The following is a 13,474-nucleotide window of genomic DNA, read 5'->3' as shown; positions in this document are numbered from 1 at the left end:
AGAATAGTTAGTGAAGCTGTATCATACCATAAAAGAAGGTGAAGCTGAATCTATGGTAAGGTTAGAAATGTTTAGATCAAAATTTGAAGGCCACCATCATTTCTTTATTTCACTCAGTATAAGAGGAATAGCTCAGAATGACATTCACACCTTACTTTACACTTCTTCAAGGCAGAATTTGGATATAAGTTTTAAGTTGGCCTTTTCTGATCAATCAGTTATGGGAATTTTATATTGCTTCATTATTAAAAAAATACAGTTAGAAAATGTAGTACTATAATAGCATATGGGCTAATCCCACTTAAATCAGTTTTATCTGTTGTAATGAGTGGAATCAGTTACAATTTATGATGGCACCACTGAGATCTAAATCTAATCCATACATTTCATAACAGAAAAACTCTTTCAAATCTTGAGTCCCTGTAACTACTACTAGGGGTGACTGATGAAAGGACATTGGAATCCAAGGGAATCTGGGTCTGTTTATAGACAGTTGCACCAGTACTTCTCAAGAGTTAAAGTTGGCATATGGATAGAAACTGGAGATTTCCACACCAGCTTGGACTTGCAAGATGGATCTGTTGGCTCCCGTGTTTATCTCAATCTTAAGAGCAGGAAGTGTTTTCCAAGGCCTGTGTGAGGCATCACCTTTATACAGAAGTTTCAATACCGTGTTTACTGTCTGCAACTCCAGGCTAAGACAGCCAATAAAGAGAAGTATAATTATTTTCACAATGGCAGCCATTAAATGGGAGAACAATGGAAGCATCCTAAAAAACATGATAATTTTTGAGATTGACAGCTTAGCTCAAAAAAGTGAACTGCTAGAACAATCTAGGAATTGGAGGAGATTTTTTTTCATGTAAATTAGTTAAGATCAGACCAGGATCATTCTGATTTGATCTAGTTGGTCTAACAAAAACAGTACTTTTCAGAGCAGAGCAAGAAAATAAACATTTGAGAAATAAAAAAGACTGAGCTTTGCAGTGAGACTCTATTAGAGCTGGTCTATTCAGTCTGACAGAGAATTTTCTTTAACATATACAGAAATAGCACTGAGGGTCTCTGAGAACCTCTGCATGTTTGGATGAGGAACTGTGGAAAATCACTTTGTTGTTTAATCCATGAGGTTTATTGATTTTCATAATACGCCAGTGTTAATTTAAAAAAGAAAAAAGCTCACTGAAGATTCTTTGACATACTTACATTGTTATCTTAGAATTATTGTTAGGCAATCTCGAGTATGTAATTTTATGTTTCATTCCTTTTACTTTTATCTGTGTTCATGCTTCTGGAGGGTGACTGTGCAGTGAACACTGGTGTTGCACTGAGATTCCTTCTGCAGGGCAGCAAGTCGAGCTCAGCTTGCAAACATATGTCAAAGCTGACACACCCCATGGGGTGGCATTCTCCTCTCCGGGGGCTGGCCACTTGCCATGCAATGCCTGTCCATGGTAAGGAGAGGCACACTGCATGGCAATTGAGATAATGTATCCCTTTAAATCAGGCAGTAATTGAGAATAAGGATCAGTTAGAGTATCCTGATTTTCAACCAGCTTGAAATATTTAATTCCAGACTCTTTTTTTCCTCTTCTGTAACTGGAGAACAAATTCTGACAACTTAGAACAAATCAACTTAATTCTGGGACCACAATAGTTTCTGCTGTGGGTAGTGGGCAAACACCACTTGCTATTTCCAAAGCAGACTGACCTCTCCACAAAACTGCTTTCAGATCTTTTCCCCGAAAATGTGCATTTTGTTGAAAGATGTACTTTTTTAAAAAAAGACCTAAATGTTTGAGTGTTTTTGAGATCTTGTGCCTTTTGAAATTTTGTGCTGTTGTTGATCCATTGCATTTATGAAGCACAACCAGTCATAGAGTGGCTTACTGACATAAAAACCAGTTTGTCTTCCTGCAAGACCAGCACAAAATTAGAAAATAGGCAGTACACAGATTCTATGCATTTAGGTTTTTTTAAAAAAACATGTTTCAAATATTATGCACCACAGGTGAAAAGTTCTAGCTCTTTCCTTGGAAATATAACCACATAAAAGAGAAGGAATGCACCTGCAACATTACCTCTTGAAAAAATTGAAAGGAAAGCACGTATTTGTCTTCAGAAAAATGGATGTTAATATCCACACTGGAGCTTAATTAGCAATCTTATTCAATTAAGTGCAGAAGCATGAGCTTGCATTTCACTGTCTGAAGCAAGGAGGTGATGAACCAATTTGACCAATATCAAATAATGGTGTTTAAAAGTGAACAGTTTGCTTTGCCCATTAACCACACCATAGGTATACTATGTTTATATGGCTATACAGTATTTATCTTACAAAACATATGAGTTACTTGTTAGTGAAGTGATGACTCTTCAATCACATTTCTCTTTCCACAAAAAACCCAAGACCTCTTACATGCAACTCTCACATTGCTAATAAAACACCCGACAGGCATTCATGAGATTTGTCAGAGTAAGTTGTGTTAGTATGATGAAAAGTCAAACTGAAGATCCTAATTAGGGATGAGAAGATTAAAAAACCAAAGACCTGGTGGATTTGAATGGGTTCAGGTATTGCTTTCACTGCCTACTTTTACCTTCAGCCTTTCTTGTTTGCTTTAGTTGCTTAAATACTGTCCTCACCATCAAAGCCTATGAGCCCATTGTGAACATTTTATGTAATTAATACTGCAGATTGGGTTTTCCTTTTACAGAGTAAGCAGTAGATGAGATAAAGGATATAGTTCCTTTTCAAATTCTCTGTGGTCAGTTGCTATTAATTTCCATGGCATATAGAATTTCTGTGGTATTTTTTTTTCTTAAATTACCAATTAACTATCTTGTCTTAACCTATTAAAAGCTAAACTGGGTTTAAGGTCTGAAATAGCTAGAGGCATAACTATTATATCACCAGATTTTCAAGGGAAACCAGAGAAACATGCTCAAGTTTTTCTCAATGACAGAATTTAAGTAGGATAAAACACCATTGAATATGTGAGCACATACTGAAACAGAAAGCTACAAAGAATTAATACCAATGTCTACAGTTTGAAAGCATGACATAAGATTTTCATATCAAGATGCTTATAAAATCAAATTAAAATGTAACCAAAGAGGTAAATTTAACCCCTGCACCAGACTCAATTTTCTGAACTGCTCATCCCTGTGTAGGAAATTGTCCCCCTCCACCCTCCATGCAAACACAAAAGAAATAGCAAGTAAACTAAATGTTATTGGGCTCTTTATGTTGTGGCTCACTTTTTTCCCAATGGACTTAAATCTGAGGTTTCTGTTCTGCACACTTAAAGGTACAATTGACTGAACGTTTGCATATTATACTATGAGAATGGAATAATAGTTAGAAAAACTGAAAAAAATAAAATGTCAGAAAATTCTTAAGAAGTTATTAATGCTACACCTGACTCTTTCTGTGTGTGAACCTAAAGGTTTGCAATCCACACCTGCTCACTGCATCACTTGGTTCTCACCTACGTTTCAGGAGACCACTAAAGTCAAGTTCTCCTGCATCGTCTTGTCCATCACCGCTGTTATTAATAGAAAAAGATCAAATCTTTGTTTAATACAGGAAGACTTAGACAACACGCATTGCAAACGCTCTACATGTCTCATACACTCAACACTGTCCAGACACACAAATAATGGTATAAAATCAACACAAACTTGTATCCTTTTTCACACAAATTATGTTTCCTTAGGCACTTGTGAAAAATAACACAAAGGTTTGTATTGCTTGTTATTATACTTTGGTGACAAATTTTTGTAACTGCATACATAAATTTGCCAAGATTTGTGTTAGGTTTCGGCAACACAAATAAATGTAGGCTAGTCAACACGAGCTTTGTTTTTCATTTCCATTGTGTATGTGTATAAAAACAAAGGCTTGTGCTGATCTTTTGGTATGAATTTAAAACAAAGATTTGCATTGCTGGGTGGTGCTTTTAACAATGCACAGCTGTGTCAAATACTGATTGCAAAGCATTACACTTCAGATTTAACCTTTGTCTAAGTGAAGGGAGAAATCAGTTAAAAAAAAAGGAACAATGCATTGTACATTATTACAGATAGAATCACAGTCCTGTGAAGGTGCATTTCTTTCTATAATGTGACCTTAAGCAGCAGAACTTCACTGAAAAGCACATAAAGACAAAATAAATGCCCTTAATACTTGTAAAAAGGGCAAGATCCTGCAAATGTTACATCAAATGATGCAGTATCTCATCCCAGGTTTTGCATGTTAAAAAACCAGAAAATATTCCAATATCCTCATCTGTTTGGGCAGAATAGTTATTGCAGCTTTTTTAAAATGTGCTCAAGAAAGGAGTGCACCTTGAATGTAGTGTCTTTTGCACTTACTTTTAAAATCATATCCCTCTAAATAAAAGCAGTTACTTCTGAATCACAGATTTGCTTGTATGTGTAAATTAACAAACTGCATTAATTTTCTGTTTGTAAAACATTTTCATTCTAAGTATTTCTGTCCTTGTAAGACAATTTTCTCCATAGAATATAAAAATTATATATATACTGGTTTGAATTGCTATTTTATCAGAAAGGTAACAAAACTTAAGACACAATGCTTTATCTTACATCTTCTGCAATATATTATCTGTAGTTTTTCTGTAATTATGATCTTATAACACATTTTTTTACTGTAACATAACTTAAAGTCAGATCCTGTCTTCTTGAAATCAGTGTGAATTTTCTCTCTGCTTTTAATCAGTACAGGACTTGGACCAGGAAATTTCATATTGCAGCTGACAACTTTCAGGAAACATGCAGTAGGATATTTTAGTGAATGAAAATATGATTTTAGAAACCTCTAAAGAAACGTATATTTCATTGTCTTAAATAGTACATTTTCCCTTAAAGCAATGACACTTTAATTTTACAGTAGTTACTGTCTACGTGTTGTAACTATTTCGTTCTACTCACTACTGACTACCCTAAACCCCACATCTTTAAATCTTTATTTAAGAAAATATTTTTTTTAAGTACTTGATACAATTGTCTGCCAAGACTGATGCAAATTCTGTGCATGCTACCAGCATCCATTACTGAGGAGCTTCATAGGATCGCTGTTTGATGTTACCTTCTTTTGAAAGCAGATCTGATGTCAATGGATGGGGCAGCTTGGGAAGATTCTATGAAATAATAATAATAATAATACAGGAATTAAAAACATAATTTGAAACTAATGTAATTTATGTAATCAGACTAATTTGTTCATATGATTTTTTTCAGTTCATATAAACTGAAAATTCAGTTCAGGCATATGAAATTTGTTCAGTTTCCTGCTCAGGGACTAGAGTTTGTGCTGCTCTGTTGGCATTAAGTTTTGATGTGCGCAAAGCTGCTCAGTGCTAAGCTAAGTTTAGTTAATGCATTCCTCTAAACTGCTTTCTGTAGTTCTGCATAGGAGATCTCACTCTGATGTTTCTCTCTGATCTCCTTCTTGCCTATACACAGGCTCTGGCCTTTTTGTCTTCCCGTTCCCTGTGCTTTCTCCCCTGCTTGCACCTTGCATTTTCTCAGTACATTCAGCATCAGAGGAAAGAGGTAGTCTTCTCTACAACTACAGACTCATGTTGAGTCTTGTTGGTGCAAGGATGAATTCCCTCTGTGTGAATTACCCATTTGTGCCAGCCTGAATCAGATGAAATGGTTCTGATCCACAGCCAGTGACAGATGCTGCCAGGCTGATCCCTGCCTCACTGGCCTCTGAATACACACACCTACCTATGCCCCTTGGGCTGTCAGTCAGCCATCAAATGTCCCCTTAACTGTGACCAGTTTCCCCTGACTCGTGAACGAACAGTCTGGTCTGTGCCATTTGCTAGGCGTGCTTTATGAGGGTGAGCAACTATTTTGTCCACTGGCTGCTGGCCCTGGCATTTTGGAAGACATCCATCTTTCTCAGTCTGATCGTGCAGGTATGTGTGTGCTGTTGTGCTGGCAGAACTGCTCTCGAAGGAAAAGATAACGTCTGCCAGAGTAAGGTCTTTCAAAACACAGAATCAGACAAAGGCATGAGTGTCAAGTGTACTCCGCACTGTGATGTTCTTTAATTTGATGCAGAGTGGAAGAAATAGCTTCCTGAATTATGATTATACCGTGCCTGATCAGGGTGCAAAACACTGGTGAGCTACAACCACTCCATGACCCTCTGCTCAGGTACTGCCAGATGAAGCCTTGCTCTCTGAATAGCCCTAAGCCTAGCTCTCCGTCCTGTGTGGCAGAACCTGATTTGAATTCAATACTAGCTTTATCTCACAGCTTTTCCAATTTTTTGGATGAACGTCTCACATACTATCTATCCCAATGTTCATTTAAAAAATAAATTACAGACACTTAAGAAAATTCTCTGAGCTGTATGCTAAAAGTGTTCGCTTTAAGCATTACTTCATTTTAAGGTTCTGAATAAAATCAGGTGGCATTTCAGGTTAAAAAAAAAAAGAAATCTTTATAAATGTTAGACACAAGTGGAATCTTACCAGTGACTTCGAGATCAAAAGAGCAACTATCAAACTTGTCCTTATAAGATACTTCACAGCGATAGTTCCCTGCATAATTTTCCTTAGCTTGAATGATATGCATCTCAAACGTGTGAATCTAAAAATCAAACATAGTTGTTCATTAATATGGGGAATATATTTGCACAAAGCAGAAGTTAAAAGATTAATCTTTCAGACCTAAACCAGAAGCAAAGTATAACTCAAATAAAGGGCTCTAGAAAGAAACTGGAACCCAGGCATGGCAACGGAAGACTTTGATTTCCCCACCACCACTTGTCCTGCACTAGAATAGCAGAAAAGTCTGCTTCCGTGCAGGGTCACAGATCATCACCGAAATCTGCTTGAGGAAGCCAGGTTTAGAGTCCACTGCTCTTGAATTGCTACCTGTTGTGTTAGACTGATCTTTAAGCTCTCTTTGGAGCTTTGGCCCCATAAAAAGGAAAAGCAAAGATCCACCTTAGTGTGACGTTCAAAGGACTCTTTCAGCTGCAGGTGCTTCCCCGCTTTACTGGCTAGGTCCATCCATTTTCCTTTAAACCACTTAACATTTGGCTTTCGGAGAAGATCTTTGGCTTCCACTTTGGCTATAAATGTAATATTCCCACCTTTTTAAAAAAGAAAAAAATAATGCAGTCATTGAGGAACATGTGGTTGGTCAGCCACATCTGTACAAGTTTGTTTTACTACTGCTCCCTCCAGTCCCCATGTGCCAGCTCTGCCATGACAGTAAGAATCAGATGGAGTCACACAGGCTATGAAAGTACTGCAGTGTGACAGAGCTTAATTATTTTGGGTCTGGAAGCCTTCGGCCCAGCCCATGTTGACATGGAACTTGAAACACTAAGAAGCGGGTTAAACTAGTTGAGACAAAACTCCATGTTCTCATGGGCGAGTCATTCCAATTATTTGAATTTCTTTGCTTAAAACAAGCAGGTGTTCCTAGGCTACCAGGAATTTTTACATGAATAAACTCCAGTGTGGAAAAGAAAGCTTGGAGCTCTTCATGCATTTCTATCATTAATTCTTTAAGCTGAGAAGGGAGGGGAAAGTGTCTTCTCTAAACAGGTTGGCAATGGTAAAAGTTAGCTCAATTTTCAGAACACCACTGCCCAGCCCCTGCTGAGTTTCCATCCTGTCATTCATGGGCTTCAGAGCAGAATACAGCTAACTTCTTATCTTTATTTTCCAAATAAATCCTCCCAAAATGCTCTTTTTCTAGCCAGAAACCAAAATAAATAATAGGCATGCATAAACCCCCCCACCTCTGACCCTGTCATAGTGTATCATGACACAACACCCATATTAAGTAGCTATTGCTTCTTACCATTGCTGCTACCCTGCTTAGGGTGCAGCTACCTTACCATGATAGTATGGCTTAGGAGTGCAGTTGGAAGTGAACCTCCTAACTGTCCCCATTTACTGTGCTCTGGTTCACCACATAGAAAGTCCTCACAGTGCTTGAACTGCATTCCTTTGGGGTGAAATTAAAACCAAAAAGGTCCTCTGAGAGTTTACCACCTGTGCTCCAGCTGCTAATAGGTATATGAGACCACTGGACTAAACCAGAGCTAGTCCAGAGAAAATCCCACAGAAAGGTTACAGCAGGAGTGACCCCACCAGCTTCCCTACAGAGCTGCTCCTATTAATCTGCTTGCTACTTTACACACAGCTGTAGGGTACAAAAGCTGACTGGCAATCTCTAATCTATGCTGCAGGCTTTTGGGTAGATCTTCCTGACATCAACAGCATCACAGCCAACAGCGTCACAGCTCTCTTCTCCAGCAACGATACCTCTTACCCATTGTGCTCAGTAAACTGTTACATTTTGAGATTGTCTTGAATTAAACAACTGGAGTCTGCTTCTCTTTATACAGTCCATTTTGCCTTTGAAGAGTGGAGTTTCCAACCAACTAAAATCAGTGGAAGTAGTTGCAGCTGCGGGCAAAAGCTGAGTGTCACAGGAACTGCACATTCCTTTCCCGGATCTGCCTCAATCTCTGTCCTTCTGGGAGTGGCTTTTGATTTTGTTTCTAAGCACTTACCAACGCTCACTGAACCGCTCTGAGGTTTTTCGATGAATAAAGTGGACCTTTGGGCGTCATCGCGTTTTTCTGTCTCTTCTGGAGCTCCTTCTCCAATAGACCATACTGAGATGCGGAGAGACAGGGAAATGTCAATCATATGAGTGTGTTTTACTTCCTCCAAAATCCACTTACCTGAACTTACTAAACTATCTAACCCTATTACCTCTCTCTTCAGTTGTCCTGAAATATATGTAATTTGTTGTTCACACTGACATCCATTGCTTATGTGTCACATTGTGTACAGTTCCTGCAAGAACACTACCTCCGTGGTGACAGAAAATGAAACTAACAGGGAGGAAGAGAGGGGAACCTGATCAGCCAAGGTGGGCACTGCGCAACTCGAATGGCACCAGCATTCAACCATGAGTGCTTTACAGGGGCAATGCACAAAGGGCAGCTCTTTGTTTTTCAGAAGAGATGGAGGTTCTGAAAACACAAACAGCTGTAAGGACAAACGAAACACATATGATGCGGGTCTCTCTCAAGTCCAAACTCAGTCTATTGTACAAGCTAGTTTTTCCTCTTTGACAGCAAAACAGGGCAGGGATGAAGCTTACTTTTGAATTTTGTGCTCTTCTGCCCTAACAGAAACAGAGAGTTTGGAGATGTCCTGCCATGGGCATTGGCTGATATTTTACAGAAAAATAGTTTGTCAGATGGAAATGACTGTGTCATGTGTTCAGACACTGCACCTTTTCTGGAAACTGGGATGTTGGAACCAAAAATGAACAAGGGTACTGAGAGAAGTGGCAAGTGAGCAGCCTCCCCAAGGCAGAGAACTGTACCAGCACAGCTGTGCATTTCTGGTCTTCCTGCTCATCCGAACAGCCCTGGCTTTGTGCTATGCAGTTACATCTTGGGTAAATAAATACATGCAAAACCATGGCCAAAGCTCATTCCTACAAGAAAAGGTAGGGAGAGCAAGGCAGTGAACATCTGTCTGTTACCTGCTCCCTTTCTGCATGTGTCTCATATTCCAAGTGAGAATTTGTGAAGTCCAAATGCTACATCTCATTTTTTTGAGGAGTTATCACCAGTGCATAGGGGAAACTGAGTAAAGCCAGTGCTGCCATGGTAGTACAGAAGAATTGAGCAAATGTGGAGATGTACAGCTATAAGAAAGCCACCTGCCTCTTTCAAATCAAAGCTGCCTCTCCCTCGTTCCTCTTGAACTTATAGTTGTTGCAGAATTGAAGATAGCTCTTTATAGCTTATCCAATGCTCTTTTGGTTTTGGTTTCATAACTAGCATAAACAAGGAACCAGTCACACAACACTTCTCACTTAGTCAAACCCCAGTCTTGAAATTAAAAGTTCCTTTCCCTGCTCAGTATTTTCTGTAGAAACTCACTTGCCAGAAGTCAGAATTTTCTGCTATATAGATATTACTGTGACAGGAGCCTTTGTAAATCATGAAGATTTCCATTGCTCACAAAAGCAAGACAACTCATGACAACCGTGAGAATATGCAGCAAAACTGTTTTAATTATCCTAGAGTCTATTAGGAATTTTAAAAAGGAATGGAAATGATAGATAGCATTGATATAAAATATTTGCCTTTCAGTCTTTCCGTGAATTCTGAGGGGTGTGCCTAACAACTCTATGTATGTCTGCTTGTACAATCTTTCCTACAGGTAAAGATGTTCATGTACATACACATACAAAAACACATACACAGACACACAGGAACATAAATATATATAGATACACATCTATATATACTCTCTCTATAATCTAGATCTTTAGATTATGCCAGTATAACGTGGTAGTATATGGAAACAACATAAGAACAAGTGATAGTTACTGGTGTGAACAGAATGATGTGACATTGCTTGGTACAGGACCTGGTCACGTGCAGTACAAACCTAACACACCACAAGGTGAAATGGAAAAAGGATATTTAAAATGGAAGAAGCTTACATGAAGTCATTAATTCAGTACCACATAACACTTAAATATTATCATCACCTTTAGATATTAATGTTTTCTTATTTATTAAACAAACAGAACAAAACATGGGTCTGACGTTGGCTCAGGGGGCTGGCATAGGCGGTTATGCCAGTTCAATAATCATGGTTGAAGTACCTGCTGCTCATTTTGTTCCAGAGGCTGCAAATCCTGAAACCACAAAAGTGGGTGCAGTATGCGTTACCTGCCAGGGTAGGAAGAAAGAGATTATGACTTTGCTAGGTTTTCCCCACCGTCCTTTGAGCTGTGAGAAGAAGCCATTGTCCTACAGTCTCCTGGGGCCTGTGTGTGGGATTCAGGTAAGCCACTGTCACCCTGTAGGCTGAGGAGGAAGGGAATAGCTGTGTATCTATCTATATAGAAAGAGATATAGATAGATAGGTATGTATGTATGTGTAAAATACTGATACGTGCCCTGTATTGTGCAGCAGAGCCTTCTCTCACTCTTGGCTTAGCTGCTAGAAACCTATTCACTCTGATAGTTAAAAGCATTTCAACAGTTACAGTTTGATACTGTATAAACAGTGAAAATAAAATTAAATATTTTCTTTAAGGAAAAAATATTAATTACAAATATATTATGCAAATTTGGGAGTCTTTCATCATGTTTTTCAGGAGGTCTCACCTGAATCTTTTCTTTCCGCTGGCTTAGACATCCCATCTGAAAGGGAAGAGCAATTTAGACGACACCAGATCAGAGATCACAGCTTAACTGACCTCAGATCACTGGGATTTTAGGTACATTGTTTCTTCATGCAAGAAGATTAGATTAGATATTTAGAACCATACCCATGAGGAACTACTTGAATACCAGAAAAGGGAAGCGCACAGTTGAGAAAAAAAATCAGAAATATTTCCCCCTTTGCTCTAGAAAATCTAAATTAGTTTAGTTTAATTTCTATTCAAGATTTTCTTTTTAGTAGTTCACATTTAGAAGGGTTCTCTGAAGCTGATGTTTTCTTTATGATTTATGTAGTTCCAGACAACAGATGAATTTATTTTGTTCAATATTTATCTGAGGGGACAGTATTTTGAATTCTTTAAATTGTTTACTTATCTAGGTTGAACAAAATAATGATAAATAGTTAAAATTAAATTTTAAGGGTTTGTGATTTACAATGTTATTTATATATTTAGCTTTTAACAATGAGGTCCTCTAATACTGTGAAGCAATGTACTGCTACTGACTTTACAGATGGTATCCAAGCCAAAGTTAACAATGCAAATTCTTTTGGGAGAAATCAAGAAAATGCAATCGTTTAGGGCAGTGAAGATAATTAAGAGCATGTTTTCCATCTGACACACTGCAAAGCATTTTCTGATGTTCAAAATTGTTTCATTCACAGTTTATTTTTAAAAAACATATTAAGCCAGCAATGGAGGAATGCTGCTCATGTCATATCTATCATGATGGACCCCTGTGATGTTTTCTTTCATTGCAAACAACGAAAGGCATTTTATCTGCCAGGCTGGCAGCAATGGCATGCAGCAGTACATTCAAACTACCTTGTAGGTCATACGGCCTAAGGTGAAGTGATAGACAATTATGTGGATAAACCTGTTTTGACATGGTTCCAGATTTACAGATTCCAGAATTACAAATAAAACACATGCCTGGCATGTGTTTTATTTGTAATTCTGGAATTTGCTTTCAAGATTAACCTTAAAAATGCACTCCGTGTTTGTTGATAGGAAAAGGGGAGTTGCTTTCAGAGCTGCTAACTGGTGTTTTACCTTCCAATGGTAGGTGTTCTACCAAAGCCCTCAGGACAGGAGTGGAAAGGAACTTATTTGGTATGAAGGTCTGGTACTTTTGAAGAGGGATTAATTTAATGTAAGGCATTTCAAAAAACTTTCTCTAATTAGTATGTTTTGAGTTCAGTCCAAGAGTTTGGACTCTTTCTTCATTAATAGTCATGAGAAACATACATACATACACACACAAAGCACTATCACAGTCCTAACCTGCTGGTGGAGTACTACCTGATGTGTCATCTTCGTCTGTGAAAAGAAATACACATAAAAAAGTACATAAAGAAACTGAAAGCACAGATGATCATCTGCTTTAAAACAACTATGTGAAAATGTAAAACCTGCAAAGGAAAGGGAGAGAAATCATAATAGTCAGGAGCATTCAAAAAGGAAGCTTCAAACTGATGAAGAAAGCTTTGCATAATTCAGTAGCCGAAATGGTAAACCTTAATGTTTCAAGCAAGTAAAAGAAAAATGAGATGTGGGCTGTGATCTATTATTAAATCATGAGTTTATATGAAAGATGCTGAGTGGTTCTGTTTGTTAGAGATGTAATCCACAGTAAATACAAAAAAGCCACAATGAAATCAAGGTCAATCATATATCTGACCTGAGGAAGATGCCATTTCTCTGATGACCACGTCTGCAATTAAAATGTGCACCATATATGCATTCAGCATCATTAAGTCAAGATATGCAACAGTTAAAAATAGTTCCCTGTATTTACACTTTGCAATTTCTGTATTAGATTATTAATCTAAAATGCAAGGAATAAATAACTCATTTCCCCCATATTATAGGAAAATAATTTAAAATAAGAACAGAACTATTATCATCACACTGGATTTTCCTTTAAATCACAGTAAAAGGTGACCATTATCAGGTATTAAATCACTACAAGCAATTGTTGTCGAGGTATTTTGAAACACTTAATCTTAAAGAATACATAGAGGTATATATTTATATAAATCAAAAGCTTGAAAAAGCATGAAATTTGCATTAAACCTGAAATACTGTAATCATGATTATTAGAAAACCAGAATAAGGTAAAGACTATCTTTACAAGAGTCTTCTGCATCTCTTTGAATTTTAGATGTTGACTAGAAACCTCAGAGATACCAGTTGCTGATAAGAA

The 13,474-nt window shown here is 37.7% G+C and overlaps 1 protein-coding gene across 1 annotated transcript in view; it reads right to left on the bottom strand.

The window, feature by feature from the left end:
• The window catches only part of MYBPC1 (myosin binding protein C1), a 91,698-nt gene that overhangs the window by 39,389 nt on the left and 38,835 nt on the right, over nt 1-13,474 (bottom strand). Inside the window, exons 5-11 of the mRNA XM_055711171.1 lie at nt 12,553-12,588; nt 11,213-11,248; nt 8,579-8,683; nt 6,993-7,141; nt 6,516-6,633; nt 5,114-5,165; nt 3,492-3,548 (exon numbers count right to left, since the gene is read on the bottom strand). Coding sequence (XP_055567146.1) covers nt 3,492-3,548; nt 5,114-5,165; nt 6,516-6,633; nt 6,993-7,141; nt 8,579-8,683; nt 11,213-11,248; nt 12,553-12,588 — 553 coding nt within the window. The remainder of the gene's footprint in view (nt 1-3,491; nt 3,549-5,113; nt 5,166-6,515; nt 6,634-6,992; nt 7,142-8,578; nt 8,684-11,212; nt 11,249-12,552; nt 12,589-13,474) is intronic.

Source organism: Falco cherrug, chromosome 5 (assembly GCF_023634085.1).
Source record: "Falco cherrug isolate bFalChe1 chromosome 5, bFalChe1.pri, whole genome shotgun sequence".
In the NCBI taxonomy this organism is placed as follows: Eukaryota; Metazoa; Chordata; class Aves; order Falconiformes; family Falconidae; genus Falco; species Falco cherrug.
The sequence above is the reverse complement of the archived record's forward strand: the minus strand, read 5'-3'. Positions and strand labels throughout refer to the sequence as shown.